The 24,357-nt window shown below is 43.2% G+C and overlaps 1 protein-coding gene across 4 annotated transcripts; it reads right to left on the bottom strand.

Moving 5' to 3' along the window:
* Positions 1-1,752: 1,752 nt before the first annotated feature.
* Positions 1,753-22,502, bottom strand: LOC142560148 (U11/U12 small nuclear ribonucleoprotein 35 kDa protein-like). Of its 4 annotated transcripts, none has more exons than XM_075672010.1 (7): positions 22,291-22,502; positions 14,610-14,643; positions 14,329-14,463; positions 11,401-11,499; positions 9,354-9,564; positions 7,101-7,503; positions 1,753-1,887 (listed from the first exon to the last, which is right to left on the bottom strand). In XM_075672010.1, exons 3-7 carry the CDS (start codon positions 14,437-14,439, stop codon positions 1,875-1,877), a joined length of 837 nt encoding a protein of 278 aa, XP_075528125.1. In that variant the 5' UTR covers positions 14,440-14,463; positions 14,610-14,643; positions 22,291-22,502; the 3' UTR covers positions 1,753-1,874. The 4 variants fall into 4 exon arrangements, with proteins under 4 accessions (XP_075528125.1, XP_075528126.1, XP_075528127.1 ...); XM_075672011.1 differs by lacking the exon at positions 22,291-22,502 and adding an exon at positions 14,760-14,919; XM_075672012.1 differs by lacking the exon at positions 14,610-14,643.
* Positions 22,503-24,357: the final 1,855 nt, after the last annotated feature.

The following is a 24,357-nucleotide window of genomic DNA, read 5'->3' on the forward strand; positions in this document are numbered from 1 at the left end:
TTCTATAGGGTAAAATGGCGGGAACTGGAAAGCCATGTTTGTGCGCTTGCAGGGTTTCCGTGATGCATGTCACTTTCGCGGGAAACAGTCACTCAGCGTCCAGGAAAACCAAGATTTTAAATTTCAACCGTTCTCACGGGCTCGTACATTGCGATGGCAAACGTGATGATAGACTGACTGATCTGTAAAATTAAGGGGACACTAAACTGGAGTATTAACCTGCATTAGATAAATGACACATTTGAAACAGCCACCCTTATTACGAGAAGAGCCTTAATAAGTTGGAAAACGCACAAAAATGAAAGTGGCATCACAGCCCTGAGGTTGGGCACTACGGCGTAGTGACGTCACATATTTTGAAAGTGTATACTTTGGGACTAAGTGATTGTTTAAAGGCACAGCGCGGGATCACACTGCATTGATTTTTTGAAGGAGAGAACACCTAGCAAGGTTTGAGAACTTTTACTGCTAGGTCAAAACGGCCCAGCAGAAAGACAGCTGGTATTACTAAAACAACATACACATATAATTCAATCTTGTAGACCAGCTCTAATCAAAATTGTCTGAATATGTTTGCGACACAGTTTAAATATTTATATTTTCATCAGAGCTTTCATTCTGATGTACTAACTTGGTGTACACAATTCTGTACACAGCACCTGAATGGGACCCCATAGAGTTTCTCACTACATTGCCTAGAGGGAAATCTGGCGCTGCTGCGCTGTGGTATGCATGGGAATGCCGGTATATTGTGACTTCGGATTGGCATTGTTCTCGGAGAGACAGGACATCTTGAAGAAAAGCTTGGCCAGCACCGTTCAGTCTGTCACAATGATTCATTTTCTACTAAAACAGCACGTGAAAAGCTGTTTTGACTTTATCATTACGCAAAAACATGTTTTGTTTAACTATGAGAACTTGTTACTGCGTGCACGATTATATGTTACGTAAAAAGTATCAGCTGGCCGCTAAAGTTGGAGGACAGACGACGAGGTTTGCGCTCGCTTTGAAACAGTTTGTCGTCTGTTCTTGCTTTTCTTCGCTTGGTCATGCATTATGTGTGAGTAAATATGCGATATGCGTGAATGGAAACATTTTAAGAAGATTTTACTTTGAGAACGCGGTATTTGTGTTACCATATCCACGTTTTAGACGAAGCCTCTTACAACACCAGCCAACACAAGCCTCGCAGACACATACAGTCATTCCCATGACGGCACGGTGCCCCCTTAAGAAACTCCCATAGACAGTGGCGCCAGATTTCCCTCTAGGTGTTATAGTGAGAAACTCTATGTGGGACACCATTTATACCTATGGAGTGCATCGTGTCATGTGTTACACACAGGCGGACGGATGGATGAACAGATTTCCTAGGAAAGTTACCCTAGAATGCCTACGCAATAAAACACCGATAGCGGCTGGGCGGCAAAATGGTGGAAAAAGGCTGGAACTCCTTACACGATGCACTACAAAACACACAAAGAGTAGGGCTGGGTGCATACTAGAAAATACGAATATGAATAGACTAGCTGCTGCTATTTGCTTCGTATTCGATTCAGGAATTCACTATTTGATGTCAGATATTTGTTTCGTTTTAATATCTAAAGAATAAAAACACTTATTGGAGTCTTGAGGGTATCGAACGATGGAAATGAGAACATTCCGAATTATTCTGCTACAGGAAGGCTGCTGTTGTTGAGCAGGGGGCACCAGTTTTGTGAGCAAATGCACAGGAGGGCAGGTAACACGCACTAACAAATGATAAAGTCCTTTTATTCAGGTCAGATACTGCAAGAAGGAATCAAGTGCAAGGCACTACGCATCACATGATCACTTTATTAAGAAGGGTGCCCCACAGAGATGCAACACTCTTGTTAAACAGGTGACCTGTGAAAAGAAAAAGGAACACAAAATGAAATTGTTTTCGATAAAAAAAATTTTGCATGCTTAATCTCTAGCATTTGGTGCTTGACTGACTGCATTGCTCCATGCTATATGAAAATCGAAGCACTTTAGGGATTGACATGTTGCTTAACACTACAGTATACCCAAGGCAACCACAGGGCAGTTCATTTATGCAAGTAAGAGCCAGTTTCATAAGTGCTGTGTTACCGCAAGAGATGCAGGGAATGCACGCATGGAACAAGTGTTGGCTATTGTGACTGCCATAAAAAAAAAAAAAGCTACTGTGCTGGCATGGCACACACAAGAGCGCCAATACCAGAGAAGCAATATTGGTAAAAAAACAAGTACAGGAATTAGAATGATTCAAAATTGATGTAGTACTACAATATGGACAAGTATGGTAGCATGTCCTAAAAGTGGCCATACTTATACTTGTTTTGCACATGTACATGAATTCAAGAATTCACAGATATTCAAGTCTGCACCCATTCCAACCATAAAGTTTCTTGCAATGTATGCATGGGAATGTTGGGATGTGGTGGCGTCCGATTGGCATTTTTCTAGATGGGCAAAGAAAGCTTGCTTGGCTAGCCCCGTTTCGTTTGTCACAGTCGTTGATTCTATACTAAAACAGCATGTAAACAGCAGTCTTTCTTTTGGTAACATTAAAATAATCATTTTTTTACTTATACATAGGTGCCTGTGCTCGGATGTACAACTATATAAAACCTAAATATTACTGGCTGGATGCTTAAGTTGGAGGACAAACGACAAGGTTTGTTCGTGCCGGCTGTGTGACAGTTTGTTGTCCGTTTTCATTTTCCTCGCTTGCTTACATCAGTTAACTTCATTGGATGAAATAATAATGGTGCATGAAAACATTTTATGAAAGCTAATCCAATGAGTTAACTTCATTGGATGAAGTAATAAAGGTGCATGAACACATTTTATGAAAGATTTATTTTAAGAAAGGTTTATTATAGTGCAGCCATGGCCATGATTCAGGCCAAGTCAAGTTTGAGACAAAGTCTTGCACACCCATACACTACCATCAGCATTCCCAAGGTGGCACATCGCCCTTTAGAAAATTCACATAGATGGAGGCACCAGATTTCCCTCCAGTCGATATTGTAAGAAGCTATGATAGCTTCTTTCAGTGATAGCTTATCAGCGATGCTAGTGTCCCAGTCATGTGGCCATTTCGGGGCTCCTACTCAGGCTGTGCTACTGGCTGCTGCTTGATTGACATTTCATACCAACCACAATGCCACATGCCGGCCTTTGCTGCTGCGGCATGTGAACCATTGTGGAACTCCCCTTAACAACTTCGCTTTGAAACGGCACACATATTCAACATCTGTGTGAATTTCAGTACCGTTCACGCTCACTCACAATCACCAGAGCAATATGGACCAACTAGTTCAACATACAGGTGAACATCTTTACAACAAAGCACTTGAGGAGTCTGAAATCATTTGCTATACAGGTCACTTGGTTGTAAAGGTTTTGTACTGCACAACTCACGATAGAATCTGGACAGAATTATTTCTTAATTATAAAAGTAATTTCGTTGTAGAGGTGCTTGTCTGCATATATTGCTTGTTTCCATTTTGTCAATGGCACAGACACAAGAGAGAAATGCCGTGTTTCCCTGACGCACGTGCACATGCACGAGAAAAATGTGGGCACTGCACCTAGGTACTACAGAGGCAAACATGTTTTGGCCCGTTTGTCCCTAACAAAGCTGCACTACGTGATTGCTGATAAATACTCTGGAATAAGCTTCTCTCTGTTCATCTTTCATGGCATAGCGGTCAGAGAACTGTGCTGGTGATTGGGAGGTCAGTCCTCCAAATGCATGATAATATGTTTCTTTTTTCCCTTAAAAAAAAAAACTGCATTATTACATGCTTTCCCTTTTGCAGAAATTGTTGTTTACCTATACCTCACCACCAGGCCTGACATGGAAGGTTCCTGCTAAGGGGAGTGACAGGGTGGAGGCTTAGGTAGATGCCGGCCACAGACCAATGAATAATGACACATTGTTACTGCTAATTTGTTGTTTTGCATGCTTCCCCATGACAGACTATGTCTTCACCACTGTGATCTGTTTGAACAGAACTTAAACACGGGTTTTCGCATAGTGCACGCTGCCATAACATAGGGACAAACGGAGCAAAGCGCATACTCCTCCGTGGTACCTATACAGCTCCCTGATTTCTCTATCGCAATTGGCACATATGCACAATCGTCAAGCAAAGGTGGTGCAGCTCTCGTACATTCCTTATATTAAATGAGGCAGCTCATGAGAGCTACCTCATGTACAGCGCTCAGCGACTGAAATGCGATACTCTGACAACATGGAGGCCAGTACTTTCGCCACTGGTGGGCGCTGGTGACACTGAGATGATGCGTTTTTGTGCCACACGAAAGTGAGAATTTGTTTGATGCACCGTGACTGCATTCAGCCTCCTCAGTGATCACCCATCGATCACCGGTGGCGCAAAAAGCGCTGGCTGCCACGCTGTATGAGTATCGTGTTTCAATCGCTGAGCACTGCACACACATGATGCCCAAGTTGTGTGTAAATAGGTTGCCGCAATGTTTGGAGCCACTTGGTTACGTCAAAGCATATTCCCGCAAATGGAAGCTACTTGGAAATGGTGCCAGCGAACCAGTTGCTCAGCAAGCGACCATGTTTTGTTTGTATACTTGGAAAGCTTGTTCCAAGGTTACGAATGTTGAAGCTCAATACAACTATCATGGATGCAACAAATTATCAGATATAACAAATTATAAAATGTTCCATCATCAGTATGTAATGAATATATGCTTATAACGAATATCAGATATAGCAAAGGTATTTTTGCGTAACATGTGATCGTTATAAACAGGTTTGACAGTACGTGTGCATACCTGTATGTGCAGTTAACCTAAACTATTCTGGACTGTGACTTACACGGCTTTAGATAATTCAAACTAAAGTGTATGGAGCATAGAATTTTTGATTTACTGTGATTCGACTGCAAGTCCCTTCATTTTCTTGGGTGATTTCAAATTGTCAGCAGATGAGCTCTCTTCCCTTGCATTTGATGAATAAGTCATCCATGGGCACAGAACAAATATTGACAGACTTTGATGAAAGCGATCTGTCAGTTGCAGCTAAGATCCGCTTCAAACAATTTCTTCACTGAATCAACATTTACGGCATTCGTTATACCCTGTTATCTTTCTTGCAAGCCAACAAATCATCACGCCTGCTATCACTTATTAACTGTTTTTTTTTTCCTATCTTCTACATCACTGTTCACACCAGTAGAACTACATGGCCATTATCTTGCAACACTGCGGGTAGACATTATTAAGCATTTTTACTTTCTAAGAATGGTAATTAGTTATAGGACAACTTTGCTCAACACCAAATTTTTCTTTGCGCGTGTGTTTGCTTAGTCTTACTTTTGCAGACATTAGCTTTCATATTGTACTTTGCAAAAGCTTCTTTGTTATGCACACAACATTGTCCTCACTTACTACAGTATTCCCAGTTGCTGCCTCTGAAATAAAACTTTTGTCCGTAAGGTTACAAGAACGAGTCCGTGAAAAAAAGGTTTAGATTGAAATCTCTTGTGCAGCTCCCCTTCGATGTAGTCTGTCTTTCAGTTTATACACAGCTTCCGATGCTTTTTGTGGTCTTGGAAGCAGTCAGAGAAAGCTTCTTTTGGCAGGGCCCTCAGCGCCTTTGTTGGGTCATCTTATGGCCTCAACACTCTCCGTACAGCATCCTTTTAGGTTTCTCTTCACGTATGTAAAGAGAAAAATTGCAGGGGAGAGGTCAGGGGAGTGTAGAAAATGCGGAAGCACAGTTACACTGTGCTTGGTGCGAAATTTTGTGAGTCAGGACAGCGCACTGCCTTGTATCATCCTGCAGAAGACTCCATTGTCCACATGCCCATACATCAGGGTGACGACGTCGCAGTGAATTGCGCTATGTGTTTGAGCGCATAGATATATAACTGTTCATTCACTACCTGCCCTTGTGGGATGAACTCATGGTGCTGAGACCTCTCGCATTCGGAAAAAAAAAAGCAACATTGTTTTTGTTCTCGACTTCTCCTGGCACACCTTTTCCGATGCCGGAGAGCTCCTGGACTGCCATTTGGCACTCTGACTCTTTGTTCAAGGGCTGTACTAAAAGCACCATGTTTTGTTTTTAGCAAAGACGCTGTCAATGAATGAGGCATCCTTGTGTGCCTCAGAGAGCAAATCAGCACAAAACGAATGTTTGTTCTGGTCTTGTGTGAGAGAATGCAGCACTAATCTGGCATTCAGCTTTTGTTCTGAAGCAAAACTTGTTGGAATGTTGCCTTATTGATGTTGAGGGCATCTGGTAGCATGTGGACTGTAATGGTGCGATATAGCTGCACGAGTTCCCTGACCTGAGAAACGTCTTCTTCATTCCGTGAGGTTGAAGGGCATGTCTGTCTTGTGTCATCTTCCACTGACATTCTCCCTGAAACAAAACTCATGCGCTACTCGTACACTCACGCCTGTGACAATGTCTTGTTGCCGTAAGTGCCACGAAAAAGCTCATACACGTGTGTGGCAACTTTGCCAAGCTTCTCACTGAAGTTCACACGCTGTTCAAGGTGGACGTCCATCTCTACACAGTCACTCACAGTTGAATGTGCCAACGACTAGGCGCAATGGATCTTCCCCCATGTAATGCCAACTAGCAGCTGTCAAGGTAAACAACAAAAATAATACAAGTTAGTGCCAAAAGATGGTGTCACGCGTGCACCAATATATGCTTCAGGCAATCACTTCTACAGAAGAAAATAAATCAGTCTCAGAACTTCACAAACAGACAATGCATATGCACAGGCACCACCACTATGAGTCTGTGTAGAGTGCAAAACCTCACAAAAAGTACCGATCGCCAAAGCTACACGATATTGCGGTGGTCAGTGTGGCCAGTTTCCAACAGCAAATAGCCACAGCGACACAAGTTTGAATCCCTGCGGTGGTGGACACAGTTTTGTTTTACTTTGCCATATGAAAAATGTGATGCTGAGGATGAGAAAGGTGTCCCAGTGACTAGGCTGAGATAATGACAACTTGACGATGACGACATTAGCCAGAGCAAACACCCAGTTTTGGGTTTCCAACTACCATCGCAGTAAAAGAAATGCGCACACCTGCGACTTCTGCGTTCTCTGTTCTCGTATTCGTCCCGGTGTTTCCAGCCAGAGTGGCCTTCCTGCTTCCTCCGGCGGTCACTGCTGCTCTCGTAGGGTCGACCGTACGACCTCTCAGAGCGGTCACTTCTGTGATCCCCTTCGTGGTGGCGGTCACGTGACCGTTCGTAGCTCAACTTTTTCTCACGGATAAAATCGTCTCTCCTGTCATGATCCCTCGCCCTGTGGTCGGATGCCAAGTAACGGCCTTCGCGGCGATGAGGGAACTGGCGACTTCTATCGTTAAATGTCTCCGATGAGTAAGCTCCACCTTTGGAACCGAGGATGATGGGCTTTTTGAAAGGACGGTCGAGGCCACCGAACCTCAGCTGTCCCGACTCTTTCTTTCCTCCAAAGCCGCCACCTGGAAAGCAAGGAAAAAAAGCAAGGACATGAGCCAAAGATACTGTGTGCATTCGTCATTTTTCACTTTGGGATAGATTGATAGATTGTTTAATTCATGATTAAATGAAACAATTTATTTAAAGCAGCACTGGCATTATGAGAGCTGTTGTAGGGGAGGACTGCAGGCAATTTTCGACCGCTTGCAGTTTTTTAGTGTGCACCACAAGTAAAAATGTGTTTTTTGCCTTTTGCCGTACTTGGAATGCAATTGTCGGGAGCAGAAATCAAAACTACGACCTTGTGCTTAAAGGCACAGCGCTGTAGACATTGAGCTATAGTGGCAGGTATTTCTCAAAATTTGAAGATAAAATTGAAATTTAATGACTTACCAGTGAACTTCTTAGAGACCATTGATTTCAGAGAATGCAATTTTTTTTCTAAAGCTGTTTGGAGGGAAGACTGTTTCCTACTGTTTCTGATACAAATGCTTCTCTGATGATAAAAACGATGTTATGAGACATTATCACAGTATTTTCACAGAACTATCAAAGAATGCTAATGGTTATGTGGCTTTGTACAATGTGGCCTGTACCGCAACGACAAGTACATTATTTGGTGAATCCAGGTTATCACTGCAGCCAGAGTTTCTTTCCTACAGCACATTTCCATCTCAAAATCAGTTCCATAAAGAAAACAAAGCTGCAACAAGGACTTCAGTAATTTTGGATAAAAGCCATGCTAAAGGGATGCTAAAGTGTGATAAGTTAAATGTTGATGGGCGAGTTGGTTCATGTGCTTAGACATATGTAAGCACATTAAGAAAGACAAGGTAAAAGACATGATCACATTTATGTGTATTTCTAACAATATGTTAGGCTATCCTGGAGAAGTACTTTTTGAACACTTGATCTGCATTCATTTATCAGAAGAAAGGTCGCCATTATATTGGTGTAAATAATGGGTAAATTTCCCATATTTGAATTTTGTGCCCTAACTGCTGCACTGGAATGTTAGGATGTCACAGACTTCAAAGTAATTTTTGCACCTTTGCGTATTATAGTTTAGAAAAACTTTATGAAACTCACCAGGGCTGCCATATTGTAGCGATGCCTTTTCCCAACATTAATGCCTTCCAGTACTTTTCGTGTTTTTGAGTGGTCAATCAACAACCTGTCTGGGGTGGAGCATGAAACGCGGCCACACACGAAAGCAAAAAGCATCGACAAGCATTTCTATAAAAAGAAATGCAGCTGGGCAGGTCATGTAATGCGCCAGTTGGATAACCGTTCGACCATTAGGGTTACAGGATGGGTACTAAGGGAAATGCAATCGAGGATGACAGAAGACTAGGTGGACTGATGAAATTATAAAATTAACGGGCGCTAGTTGGAATCGGTTGGCGCAGGACAGGGGTAATTGGAAATCGCAGGGAGAGGCCTTCATCTTGCAGTGGACATAGAACAGGCTGATGATGATGATGATTGTGATGATGATGATGATAAAAGAAGGCATCGCTACAAAGTAAAAGCCCAGGTTGAGTTAAGTTAGAGTGCAACATAATCATCATTTATGAACAAATTATTAACCAGACTAAAGCTTGAACTGTCAAAATTCATGATGTCACATCAGTGCTGCCAGTCATCTTTTGTCTTTGCATTGCTTTTGGATTACCAAATCACACATCACAGCAAGGCTGACTTTTATGATAGTATTCTGGAGATGTAGTTTACAAATCCAGCTTAACTTAGCAATCCTCTTTATTGTTCAACTAATGCTTTCTTAAAAGCTTTGTCCTTTCTTGCTTTGAAAGTGCATTGACATGCCCCCTTGACGAGAGTAGCACACTAAGAAAAACGGTTGATAACTCACCGAGCCTACGGGGTATCCAACCGGGTAGCATTCTCTCTTTTTCAAAGTCTACAAAGACTTTACAATCATCGATGAGCATATTGTTTGCGCTGCTTGCAGCCAGGGCATCCCTCGCATCGTAGAACTCAACAAAAGCGTAGCGTTTCGAGAATCCTGTGACGACGTCCCTGACCAAGTGACAGCTCTTCACGTCTCCATAATGAGTAAAGAACTGTGAGAACCAAGAAAGGGAGAAAAAAAAAAAGTTTCGAGCATTAGCATTTCATGACACAACCTGAACAGCCATTTTCACTGAAACTAGAGCTACCAGGGGTGCCATGGGCAACGAGAAAATGTGAAAATGAGGCAACGAAATCACTGAAGGAGCACCCTTGAAATCTAAAGCACAGCTGAATTTTAACAGTGTAAGTAATAACCATTGTAACATACAGTAAGTACAGTGCATTGTTAAAGTAAAAACTAAATTAGTATTAAGCCTAACATAACCTAAATTGTCATGTAGTTGACGAGTTCCCAGTAAAAAAGTGCTTGAAGTGTTAGGTTAGGCAAACCTGTAGTGGCAAAAAATTATTCCTGCGGTCTCGGCATCAAAACTAAGCTGCAATAAGTCCCGAAATACAAAGTCGGGGTTCTCTTTACCATTGAACTGTACTAGTGATTCAGGTGTATAGTTTTACTTTAGTTTCACAGTCACATAAGACCAGATAGCGATGTCCGCAATATGGCAAAATGCCAGTGACAAAAAGCAGGCAAAAGCAACAATAAATTTTTTCCCCCCGCTCTATGATGCTTCTCATACCCTCAAAGAAAAAAAAATCACATTTAGTAATAATGTAATCTCACAAACTGTGCAAATGGCTCAAGGAACTTCATGAAAAATTGGGTCCATCAGAAGCCACACAAGGTATTATAACAGGTGATGGGATTAACTCATCATAGACCCTATAAATTATGAAAAGCCGAACTTGTAAGAAAAAAAATTTAAAGTGTCATGATGGTAAGCACCACGAAAAACGAAGACAAGCAGAAGGATAGTATTTAACTGAGTTAGTTGGTCCATAGCTAAGAAGAGTTTTGAACAGCTTAACTGAAAAACAAGGGCCTAAGGAAGGCAGTCTAAAAACTCATCTTAGCTATGAACCAACTAGGTTCTGGCGTCCCTTTCTAGTTCTCTAACACAGTGACGTCCTGCTCCGTCTTCATTAGTCCTTTGTTTTTCAGTTAAGCTGTTGAAAACTTGTCTTAGCTATGAACCAACTAGCTCGAATAAATCCTACATTCTGACATTCCTTTCTAGTTCTCTGAGCACAGCTGCGTTTGTCTGTCTTCCTTAGTCCTTTGTTTTTCAGTTCAGTGGTTTAAAACTCATCTCAGCAGAAGGAAAACACACATAATTAGTCTTTATGCTTGCCTTCATTTTCCACACTGCTTACCATCACAAGACATGTAGATTGCCGCCCTGACAAAGACAAGTCCTCCTGTTGAAATATTAGTTCCAGCAACATTCCTTGTTTGACGAATGTCCATCACTTCAAGCCTCCATCCTTTTGTAAACGTCAGTCTTGTTAGGGCATAGTAAAGTGTACGCAACCCACCCAAAACTGCAGCAGTATAAAAAAACTAAACACAGCTGGTTAAACAACAATGTTTACTACTGTAGTTACTCACCTAATGATCACAACCCACCCAATGGACATAAAAAATCGAGAAATGTTTTTCTCGAGTGATCATCGCACCTCCGAAAACTGCTGCAGGGACAGTCGTTTGTCTGTTTTGATGTCAGTACTAACATTATGCGAGTAAATGTGGCCGCTAATGATGGACAATAGTTAGGATGGTGCACCTGCACTGAGGTATTATGGGGCCATATTGTCAAATTCTGTAATGGCGGCATTTAGAGCCAATCAGAGAGGCCGTAGCAGCTCTCTCAGCCAGACAGGGTTGACTAGATGGTGAATTTGACAATGTGGCAGACTTTATCAATGTCCACAACGGTACTCATGCTTGTCGTAGCACCTGAAATTTACAAAATGTTCTCGTAACCAACCTCTTTGATGGTGTCCTCAGTTGTAGTTGGACACAGCCGAGATACAAAGATTGTCAAGCGTGGGTCAGTTTTGACGTACTTGTTAGTTTTATAGGTAGCCTGAAAGTGAAGTACAATGGAAGACCAATGAGCAATCCATAAAGACAAACGACAACACACTAAAGAGCATACCAAGTTGCTGACATCACCCAGCTCAGGACTTCACCAACATTCCTTGTGGTGTCAAAAAAGCTATAAATCAAGATGATTGAAGCGTGATCTGCATTGTAAAGGGATGTCACTGGACAACTTCAGCTGTGTGTATGCTGCAGAGATTCATCGAGGTTCAAAATTAAGAGCATGAGTAAAATATTTTTTGGTCATTCAAAAGGTTGCTAAACTGCCGAGCCCCGAATGCACCAGGAAGACAGATACCGGCGTTGTCTCACGGACGACAACTTCACCAAGCCTCTGCTGCAACTTCGGTATGAGGCAGGCTTTCACACTTCTATATAAGTGAACAACTACAGCCCAACTCGGAATATGAAGGGGACTATAAAAAAGTTCGATACATAAGTAACTCAATATATAATATAAAAATTTTACAAAAAAATTTTCAAGGGGATTTTACAGCTGTTCAATATATGCAATAATTCATTGTATGTGGGTTCGACATATCTGGGTTTCACTGTACACTGCAGGTCAAGCCTTATGAGAAAAAAATAAATAAATAAAAAATAAAAGTCACAGTTCATTTTTTTCAAGAAATAAATATGAGTGCGCAAATATTCAAAACTTTCAAATAACAAACGGAATATTGCTCTATTCGTTTCAAATCAGATAGTCACTATACATAGACACGAATGTTTTCCAACAGTTTACTAATACTTCAAATTGCCAATTTTGCATAATCAAGTATAAGACTGGAGCAAAAGTGTGAAAGTTTAATTGTGGTGGCCCCAATAGTCATGAGACATGGGAAGTTACGTAGTGGAACATGCTACCTCACACAGGCAGGCAGACTTTTCAAGCTAAACTGCCTTAATTCCCATACACGAATTAGTTCCGAGTATGCGAATAAACTTTTAATATACTTCTATTGGTCCATTTGTGTTTTTAATGAACAACTCTTTGTAATGTGCAATGTATTGACAAAAACTTGCTAACATTGTGAATATATACTTGCATATGCGAACATTGTTTTATGTTAATGGTGAAAATGGCTCATCACAATAGAAAAAGTATTTAATATTTGATTCACTTCTGGCTCTACTCTGTTCCTATTTGATTCGGTTTCGACAACTGCTTTTGCGCACCCATAAAATGAAATATTAGGTACCTCTGAATATTTTTTCATGGTTTTCTATACTGCATTCTTACAGGCATTGCCAGTAAGAACTATCTACTGGTAGCCTAAAGTGCTGGTTGCTAAACTGAGTCTCTTTGTGCAGCAGGTGTACAAATGTGTAAAGGGGTCAATCATTGAACAAGTATATGAAGTAGTTATTACCGTTTCTAACTTTTGCTAGCCCGAGTAAGGATGCCTTGTTTCTTGGTTGCTCACAAATTTTCTTACCTCGATTTGCATAAAGCTTCTCTCTCTCATTTCCAAGCTTAATGTGCCAGGCCACTTTTGCCTCACAGACGTGGTTTGCACTGATGTAATGTTATATGTAAAGTTATTTCTTCTGGGTTGCACCAGCCTTCATATAGTGTGAACCCAATGAACTTTCTAAGTGCAACTCCTTAGTTCTGCTATAGTCATTTTCATGGTCGTAAAGGCAGTGAATACTTTTCATTTTATGCACATTCAATTTGATTTCAATTTTATTGTCTCCAGCACATTGAAGGTCAGGGAAAGGCATGGCTAAAGGCAGAAAGGACTGCCTGACAAAGGCCCTACCTATCATGCATTGTTCAGCAGTAGCGTGAACATTCTGTCAGAAAATATATAGTAGATAGAGGATGCACTGTATGGAAATAACTTGGTACAGAAAATAAGCGACAATTAATAACACACACACACACATTTTTTGTTACATGCAACGTAAGCTACATGCTACTTAAGGACATACATATTCTATGCAGCTGCACAGGGCAACAGATAAGATTTACCAACATTTCCGAACAGAGACGTTGACATACGTTCTTTCACATTAATTAGATCTTGCGTCTTTTCATATTAAAAAGTAGGTATTACATAAGTTGCTTGGTTCCGTATTTCGGTTCTACAGAGGGGAACTTGAAAGTGTCTATATCTAAGTTTGTGCTACTTGCCATTAGATAAGTATGTGTGTACAATTTGCAGACTCATTTTTCTGTATTTCAGCGTGTATGTATATAGTTAGCTACAGATTAAATTACTAATCACGTTTTAGTATTTCCTTTTTTTTTTAAAGAAGAATTCTGCTGTTTGATGGAGAAGAAATTGATCGCCCGGTTCCCCTCTCAGATAGCTGCATTCGATTTAACAATGTTCATACTCGTACTCCTCCCAACGTTTAGTGAACTTTCAAATAATTTCAAAAAGCAAAAACGAACAAAAACCATATTGTTATGATGGAAAGTAGACAAGAGGCCGTCCTAGCGACGCACAGCAACACACAGCAACACACAGCTCATAGCCAAAAATGACGGCAGGAAGGGGACTGCGTTGGGGCAGATGATGACGCCTCCAAAACAAAAAGAATAATTGACTGCAGCCGACCCCAGAGTTACTGCATATGCTACCAAGTAGCATATACAGTGACTCTGGCAGACCCTCAACGCCAGCGCGAGCTATAGCGGCGGTAGTTCAGCGAAATGAAACCAATAGCAGATAGGTCAATGACGTATGAACAGTGTAGGCGTTACACACGACAAAGAAACAAATAAGTTAATTGACTGGCTGCTTAAGTTAACTGTTCACGACGCACGCCAGCATTTTATACCGATATGCCAAAAACTTACTTCCATTGCACGGACGATGCCGTGGTCGTGAGGTTTGACGTCTGTCCCATCGATGCTGCCAGCCTTTAGGGGGTCGTAAATACGAGCGATAGGTGACCATACTGCATCCATTGTGGCGTACTGTTCTTGAACAAACTGGACGGTAGAAACAAAAACAAAGAAGCAGCGACGCAGACTATCAGAAGCTTTAAGTGCTCTCAGTGCTTCGAGTAGAAATTATTGCGCCAGCGGGCGCCGCCATGTTTTAAAGCAAGAAGTAGAGCAAGCGCAGAATTAAGTACCTTGAAACGGAATGATGATAAGCGCCACCGCAACCTGCAAGCCATAAAATGAAAGTGGTCAAATTAAGCGTCAAAAATAATAATATATTGGGGAAACTACAGAGTGAGTTCAGGCCAGGTTTAAGCCTAGAATATTTTGGGTGACTCTACCTTATTGCTTGTTCTCTAACAGCCGCTCCAGGTTCAGGCAGTTCTGGCGTGGTTCAGGCACAGATAAAGACGCTAATGTTTTCCTCTGTGGTTCAGGTACGGTGTACTGGAATAGGGCAGTGCGTTGTCCGGCGGCGAAAACGTGCCTTTTATTGCGATGACGGCCGAGGCAATTGCCGGGGGTGCTCGAGCCCGCCATTCTACTGCAGCTGCTGGCAAGCGGAAAAATCATGGTGCAACACAGGGCCTCCGAGATTTGCAGTTACGATTGTCGCGGAGGTCATGCATGTACGTACGGAGCCCGCTGATTGCTTGCTGTGGCTTTTCCTGTCGCGTTCGCATATTCTTTATATGCGCGGGAAGCCCTCGATTTGTAAATATCTTTGTGTGTGCATATGCGTTTGACTTTTTTTCTTCAGTGAAACTGGCCACCGCCTTTCTGGCTGACGCAACCCACCAGCCACAGCGCAGGTGCTCCTTCCAGGCTTCTTATCGTCGTGCGTTTCGAAATACTAAAAACATATGCGTGCTTACCGAACGGAACGAGTAAACGAGTGTTTGTCCTCTGCAACCGAAACGCTGAGCAGACGATCAGGAACACTGCATGATCTTAGGTTGGACACGTGCAAGGTTAGACGCCGTTATTGATGTATCCTAACAGTTTGTAGTATTTATTTTTTAATTATATTAATTTCAATTGTTTTGAGAGCGTTTTAATTTATGAATGTTGAAAGTTGTGCACAACATGTGTAAATTTCGCGCGCTATGCGCACCGGTCGATCGCAGCGCCCTACTGGTGGCGTCATCGCAGAAGCATCCCCGGTTCTTCCATTGTTTTGCTGCACGGACGACACACTGCCCCATTCCAGTACGCCATAGTTCAGGCATATATCTTTTCTGTGGTTCAGGCACGAGTTCAGGCTTGAATTGCGACCACTGTAAAGTTGCCTCGTAGTTCTCAAATCTTCGTGATGACGCCTCGCTCAAGCTCACCCCCCCACCCCCCCCCCGTAAAAAAAGAGGAGGGATGTCGGAAGACTTTTTCTGCCACGTGTTACTAATGCTTCAAGCAACAGGACCATTTTCGCTAATGCACTTTTGTCTGCTACGGGCACGGCAGTACTTATGCGGTTATGCACGCTAGGCCGCGAAGCGACATATCGCTTCGATAACATGCTTTTTTGATGTGTAAGCAGAAGATGCCGTTTTGCCATTCAGCATAGTGAGTTGTCAGTTGATTTGCTCGAAAGACATTTGGGAGCTACTATAGCAACAGCGCTCGTTCCAGCTTTGGAGCACATGACCTGTGCACAGCTAGCGCCTCCAGTTTGCTTTTCGTCACTGCCCGCCGCTAAATTCCGTTACAACATGGTTGAATTCGTTTCGAAGTCAAGCAGTTACACCAATACTATAATGACTTCGCTCAAAATGCAGTATCGCTAAATTTCGAAAACCTGACGAAAGAAACGCAACTTTGTCTGGTTGGTTGTTTATACTTATACGTTCTCGACTTTTCACCAGGGTTTGGTGACTCCTTAAAGGCGGCGAGTGTCTGCTGTGTTCCCAAACCCGAGCCCTACTTCGAACGCTGCGTATAATGCGAATACAAACACGCGCCAGTCGTCGGACAGAAGTGACCTTATCACACGGATCGGCGAAATAAAGAGAAGGGTGCATCCGACTCACAACTGGAACTCTCATTTACTTTTATCCCAAGAGACACTTACCAGGTAACTTTATAGCTTTTAGCCTCATTCTATCGCAACACAAATGCGTGCTTAGATTCTGAAAGGACGACAGCCATTGCTGTCTGCATATTTTTGAAATGCTATATGTATTACACAGGAGCACGAGTCGCCGTCGAAGTAGAAAATATTCAAGTATCGTACTTTCAGCCAGGGGCATACCAACTATTTTTCGAGGGGGGAGGAGGAGGGTAAAACCAGAGTTTATCAAAATATGCGAATGCGACGTAGCTGGACAGAAGCAAGGTAATGTTGTTTGCCGTCGCTCGGAGATAATCAAATTATAGTTTTAATTCCTCCTAATTAGATACATAGTTTTAATTAATTAATTATACAGCTTCCCAAATATTATATTTAGATAAAAAGTGGCCATGAGGAAAGCAGAGCGACACGAAAAGCTCCCGATACAACTTCCTGTTGCTCAACACGTGCTACATAAAAGTGTCACATAAAGGAAGGGCTTCATGGAGTGTTAGCCTGCAGCGCTACTCATGGCTATGACGGCGGATGTGGAAACTTCTCCCGACCGACGGTGTCACGTAGTACGTCAACTTTTTAGCAGCAAGGCTGCTGAGTACGTCCATATGTGCTACCTGCAGGAGTCGAGGTCCTCGCTATGCAATGAACGAACGAAAGGGTAACAGAGGTGCCCGACTTTTTGTTTGTACATTTAGTTCAAGATAACTAAGCTACCGCCACAAAAAGACATGTACTGATTACTAACACTGCACTCTACTCACACTATTTCGCTTATTAAGGCGAAGCTTTGTTTGCAACTCTTCCTTCGGCTTTCCGACTGCTGCTGCTGCTGTCTGGCACACCGCGTCGGGGAATGGTTCAGAGCGTGTGCATATTTGACAGGAGCGCGGCAGAGAGGAAAAGCGACGCGAAAAACTCGTTTGGACCTTTGAACCGCATGAACGTGCACAATGCCATCTGGAGCTCCCTGGACGTCGTCACATTAGTCACTTGACAGCTATAATTATCTGTTGCCCCAGCAAAGTCAATGCAGAAATTGCAGCGCTTACCTTTGAACTAACGTGCAAATACAGAGGAAAGTCGCATTAAAGCGCACCATAGGGTCTAGGCGACACTATGGAAGGAGTCATACGTCAAACCAACATTTTTGTGCCCGCCGCGGTAGTTTTGCGGCTATGGCGTTGCTCGAGGTCGCGGGCTTGATCCCAACCGCGGCAGCCACATTTCGACGGGGGTGAAAAAAAAATATATAAAAAAACGAACATGTATTTAAATTTGAGGACACGTTAATGAAAACCGGGGTGTTAAACTGGGGTGTCACGTCACTACGGCGTGCCTCATAATCCGATCGTGGTTTCGGCACACACAGTCGCGTGCTTCAACTGAAGCTTAACACTTCTGCCACCATGCGATGTGCCATGTGAGGCAATGACGAGGCTCAATCCTCTCTGCGATTATGAACAATGGCGCACAACAACGCCTCAAGCAAACACGCCTCCCTGTGTGTTCTATGTACTATACGCAGACAAACAGCAGTGGTACACGCAAGGCAACGCTTAATTTTTAACTCACCGCTCTCGCATTGGACTAAACACTCACGAAGTTAAACATTCGCTGTCGACATCACCGCTAATTTTCGTCAATCAAAGCAAACAAAAAAGAAAGCTTCGCGCACATCGATTCCCATAGTGCGTGGGATCCGCAGGTCTTTTGTTCCCTCTCTTTTACAAGGGCTATTCAGTAGCACGCTGTTCCAAGCTACTGTTATACAAAGTATAATGTTAAAAACTAAAATCTGAAGTCTCACGTGACAGAACCACGATCCGATCATAAGCGCGCGCCTACAAGGTAATGTGCGGTTGACAGTTGAATTTATGATAAATAACAATAAGTCACATTGTCGTAGCTCCCAAAGTGGTAAATATAAAGCAAATGGGGCGATTTTGACAGCCGTGCAACGGTTCGAGTAGGGAGGGGGGGGGGGGGAGCGTGTAGTCCAATGAGGCGCAGCCACTTATGCTGCGCCAGCGGAGCAGAGATCGCGCAAGGCTATTCGCGAAGCCTCGAGACAAGCAAGGCTGTTCGATACTGAATTTAGCACTGCCAACGCGGAGGGTCTCCGACGGCCGGGCAGACACCGCTATCACAAGTAGCTGCTTCGAATTGCGCTCGCCTTGAAACGACGCGCAGTTGTCGTGCGACAAGGGCGATGGGCCGAAGCGATCGGTGCAAGTCGTGAAGAGGCGCTGCCGGAAGAAGGCTGAGGGGGACGTGGCGAAGCAGGCTCAAAAGTGCACGGATACAATCAATGCGGGAGGGTGGGCAAGCACGAACGGAAATAAGCGTAGGCGGAGAAAGACACAGATAAAGAAGGAATTAAATTAAGGGCTATTTGAAAATAGATATAGCCAGCTAGACAGATAAACACGGCTAGACAGACGGAAGAAGACGGAAATAGTTCGAGTAGAAAAATGCCTGAGGAACCGCGGCGTGAGTGAGGCAATCCGAAAGGTAACAGACATGACGGGAGCGTAATACCAACCGATTATGATCCAGTACTATGCTCCTTCTTGAATGACCACCGTAGCTAGTGGGTTCAATCAATCAATCAATCAATCAATCAATCAATCAATCAATCAATCAATCAATCAATCAATCAATCAATCAATCAATCAATCAATCAATCAATCAATCAATCAATCAATGCTCTCTTGTTCCTGCCTCCATCCGCCAACGCTTGCCGAATACTTTGCGATCTTGCAACGTATGACGGCACTTAAGGGGATTTAGGCTCGGCTCAGCCGGTGCTGTCTCGCGTTCATACGTTGTCTTACCAGAGAAGCGGCTTGTTACATCTAAAATGCACCAATTGCCAAGGAAATATACGAGATAATTGCATTGAAGCAAATCGAACTGTGTTTCTTGCTAGGTTACTTACGTGCCACCCCAAGAGCACGTCACAGCTGCCGCGGCATGATGGAAACGAGCTGATGAACAATGAGCGAACAAGGGAAGCTTCAGTACGGACGAGCCAACGTTTTGAAATGGGAACTGGAAATGGGAATGAAAAATGTTCCTTTGTCTTGGTTTGTTTATTTTTATTTTGTGGGGGGGCGCCATTATGGTTATGATGAAGCTCAACCACACCATCTAAAAAACCAAAGCAAAATAAAAAAAGCACTTATTCCATTTCGTGTCAAGATTTGAAAAAAAAAAATCTCATCGAAAGCGACAAAGAGCTTCTTCCAAGGATCACCGCAGATGAAACTTCGTGTTATGGTTATGAACCCGAAACCAAGCAAGTATCGAGCCAGCTAAAGACGCCTTCGTCACTAAGACGAACAATAAATAAATAAATGCGACGAGGGCGTTCATGTGAACACGACGATCTTCGACTTCCCTTTCTTCTTCGGCGTTTGTGGAATCGTACAGCAAGAATTCGTTCCTCCTGGCCTCACTGTCCAGCAGTAGCTTTACTTGGGCGTATTAAGGCGATTAAGGAACAGCGTGCGAAAGAAGGATGAGATGCGATGGAAACGCTAAAAATTATGGTATGCGGGTGATTGGTTTCTCCTACGCGACAGCGACGCAGCTTACACTGTTTTGGACTATGACGCGGCATTTAGCCTCCCTAGGATGGGCTGGCATTCTCCATGCACCATATTCGCCGGACCGCGTTCCCTTTTATATATATTTTTAAAAAGGAAATTCAATAAAGAAAAGAGATTGATCACTCTGCACGAGCCGAAGGCAACTTCGCAGGGGGAAAACTAGAAAGCTTTAAGCTCGAGAAATTGCATCGATCAGTGGGAGTTGCATAGAACAGTGGGAGAAGATGCTGGACAAGTGCATCGACTCCGTTCGACATTATCTTAAATAAGACTAAGTGCCTTGAATTCTAAACGAAAATATATTTTTGTTCTTTTGAATATAGTCCATTTTGATTATGGAGGTGAGGGGGGGGGGGGAGGGTTCAAACTCGTATGTTGATTCAATAAGGTAGCTCTCCGTTTCGATGCAGACTTTGCAGTTATAAATGATATGGGCCAATTCAATTCTTGAGATTATATTTTCTACGTTCCTGTAAGTTTGGCCGATTGAAGTTTGCGCTAGCTACTAGCATTCTTCCATACGTCCTAAAATAAATATTAAGCGCGAAACGCACGATTATTTTGCCTGCGTCAATATTTCCGCGAAGGTCGGTCACACTTCAATACGTCCGCTCATGCACAAAGCTCTTGCTTGCACAGACTGAAAATAATAAAATAAAAATAAATATAGAAGTAGCCTTGAAATTTAGGTGCGGTAACTGCAGCTTTTTATGAAATCTAGATCCAGTACAGCAGCTATCAATGCGCTTTTCTTTCTCTTATGCACTGCTTATTACAAATTGCGATACGTTCGTGTTATATTTATGTTTTCATAACGCCACGACTGAATGACTTCGGAGTCTCTATTGAATTATGTGCTCTAAATAATTGCAAAACGAGAAAATAGAATTGTTTTTTGTACCAGGTTAATCAAAAAAACGAAGTATATTGAAAACGTAAAAGAAGAAACAATTCGCACGATGGAATGTATTAGAGTTAGAGTTGGCAAAGCGTCGCAGGTGAAAAGGCTATAATTTAAATAAAATACCAGATAAGAGAGAGAGAGAGAGAGAGAGAGACTATTTTGTGAGTCAAAAGCACTTCAATTAGAACTAAAAAAACTACATTTGTGCACATGTTGTTGCTTACATGGGCATGTACAGTAAAGAGATAATTTACATTCAAGCTCTTGCGCATTCCCACACAATCCTCAGCAATCTCATGCGAAGCTTACGTAATGCTGCGCGGTAATGTATAGCAAGTTAGGATCGCAACGTTACATTACCCAGTAAGATTAAGGTTTCGTGACAGCTCTTTTCGGGTTTCCTATAAAAGTGTTTTGCTAAATACTTTTCAGCAGCTTGAGGCACGAGCAAATTTTTTAGCAGAGTTTCGCCGCGAGCATGAAGGTCTCGCTGGCGCGGAGAATGAAACAACAATAACAAACAAACAAACATGTACTGAAGCTACTCGCTATGAATGAATAGCTCATATAACAGCGTAAGACCCCTAACATGGTAACTGTGTTCGGTAAAACCAACCGCGGCCGCAATACACGCAAATGAAAAATTCCGGTAAAGCGTGCTCTGTTGCAGAGCAACACTGCGCAAGGTGAAGAAAGCTTTACAGTGAACGTCACAAGCGGCATATCTTGGTAACCTTTTCATCGTCTTTTTTTTTTTTTTTATGTAGTGAAAGCTGAACCCAGAAAAAATTGATCGAACAGAGGAAAGTATCGTGTATAACAGCGACGTCAAAGAATGCTCTCTCTAAGTTCTTCTTTGGGGCTTAATAGCGCAAAATTGTCCTGAATGTACAATATCACTCATGTTGCTTCCTTCCGCCGTTTGAGCATGTTCTGTTGACACATGTTTAACGTTATTGCTACTTTAGCGTTCTATAAGTGCAGCTGCCGTGGGATCGTAGTAATTTCCGAAATGTACGGCACCGTCATCGTCATCGGCGTCTGTTGTAAAACGACTCCCGCGTTTTCCTAGGATAATAGCGTTGTGGTCTCCACCATAAGGGATGATAGAATATATCTTGTGGCCGCTGATCATCAAACACGTTTAGAAGTTTAGAAGGAGAGAGAGGAAAAATAAACCAAGACAATAAAGAGAGCCTCGGAATAACTCCCCCCCCCCCAAAAAAAAAAAAATATCTCACCCGAGAAGGTCACGCCGCAATGCAAATGGGCTCCCACTGTTACACACTTACCTGTGTCTGCCGGAGAAAACACCCGTGCTACGAGCAGCGCGCGTTGAAGGACGTCTCACATGTCGCTAGCATTTAATCACCGCACATGTCATTAGATGGTAGGCTTAAAGATTGTGTGCCACAGGCGTACTTCGGTCGACGGACCTGGTGTGCGACACACTAGCACGAGATTCTGCAAGCGTCGATGGCAGCAGGAGGACCGTCCGGGCGATGTACGCTGCACCTGAAAATAGAGTCGGTATGTATTATAGCACGCAGGTATGCCCACCCCGCCGCCGGGAAATGTTTCGTAACAGTGTGTATGGAACAGTTCCCATAACTGCCTGCGTTGAGAACGAAAAGTTTACCTTGGTCTGAGAACATGTTCCGCTTTTGCTCAAGCACACGACATGAACCGAGAAAGCAGGACCATCATCAGACTTCTCGAAAGCAGTGGAGCTTTCTCGCATCAAGAAAGGCTGCTTCCTTAAGAAATATTGTAAGCTGAAATAACGTAATAAGAAGGAATGAATTAATAGTAATGTTAGTAAGGAGTGTAATAAGTTTAGCCCCGATAGTACGTAGCGTGCACTGACTCACGAATGGAGACTCACGTTCACTTTGAACCTTCCACCACATAATCGGGCAAAATGCCCCATTTTCGAATAAAAATACCGCGCTGCAAATTATGTCACTGAAACAGATAAGTCATGATTGGGCTTTCTCCCTAACTTGAATGAATTTTCTAACAGTGCATTCGTCTGCACTTCAAAGTCGAGATTCTGGCGAAACCTCGCCATGGTCTCGAAGAATCACGAACAAAACGACACAGACGCCGAGCAGGCTGAAGAAGTTATCGAAAACTTGATGTTTCGGCCCCACACAAGGGAGTATTGCACACATTCTTCTGAACCAACTTTCTGTGTGGGTTACGAAGCAACAAGTTCTAAGGTTAAAAACATTATTTAAAAAAAAAATCTCGGTCGGCGTCTGTCCCGTTTCCTTCGTCTGCGCACCTTCGCTAGTTTCAGGCACGGCGAGACGAGCAGAGCGGCTTCTGCTGCTAAGTATCAAATTACGGTCGCGACGCGACTGCTTAACATATCACTTCCCTCCCCCGCCCAAAGAGCAGTGCGGAAACACCCGCGGCTCACCTATCAGGCGAGGAAAGCTCGTCGTTCGCACGTAGGACGAGCGTATAGCGGGAAGGGGGGCGACACGCTCAATCACTCGAAAACAAAGTGGGTTAGCAGCGGCGGCAGCAGCAGCTGCAGCGTCGGCGAGGGTGAGCGCGGCTGACAAGCGCGGAACAGCAAGAACCAGACAGCGGCCGCCACCCAAAACCGAGACGCCTTCGACGTTCTCAGAAGAGCGGAGAAGGACGCCGCCCTCCACGAACGTTTCTTCAAAGAACAAGGAAACAAGAAGAGGGAGACACCTTCCGAAAAAAAAAAAAGTGCCAACGGAAAGAAAGAGAAAGAACAGATGGAGATTGGAAGAAAGGAGGTCGAGGATGGCGAAGGGCACTGTCCCAAACCCCTGGTGCCGTTGCCGTACGTCCGCTCCGTGCAGTTCCAAAACAACGCGCAGCCTCCAGTCGGCGCCCTTTCTCCGCTGGCGCGGATTCCCCAGCCAAGACTTTGACGAAACAACGTGGACACTCCCATCGACAGTTCCGACAAACGGCGTAAGAGTGTGACACAGAATCAACAACCGCGACTGCCAACAGCTTCTCGTTATATATGCTATGGGAGGCTGCGTGCCGAACTGTACAATTTTGAGCGAATGCCCCCTTCTTCAGGTTACGAAGTGTCTGAATCTGAACCATTTGTTTTCGTGATTGCAATGACTTTCGAGCTGGAACAAAGGTCTGCGTTCATTTTTTTTAAAATATCCCAGCCATCAATTTGGTTAGAAGATTTTACGAACTTTGTCTAGGGCCATTCGGTACTTTTCTTGTTGCTGTGGTTCCTGCACATAGACATGTAAAGAAAGAAAGAAAGAAAGAAAGAAAGAAAGAAAGAAAGAAAGAAAGAAAGAAAGAAAGAAAGAAAGAAAGAAAGAAAGAAAGAAAGAAAGAAAGAAAGA

The sequence above is a fragment of the Dermacentor variabilis genome, chromosome 10 (assembly GCF_050947875.1).
Source record: "Dermacentor variabilis isolate Ectoservices chromosome 10, ASM5094787v1, whole genome shotgun sequence".
Classification (NCBI taxonomy): Eukaryota; Metazoa; Arthropoda; class Arachnida; order Ixodida; family Ixodidae; genus Dermacentor; species Dermacentor variabilis.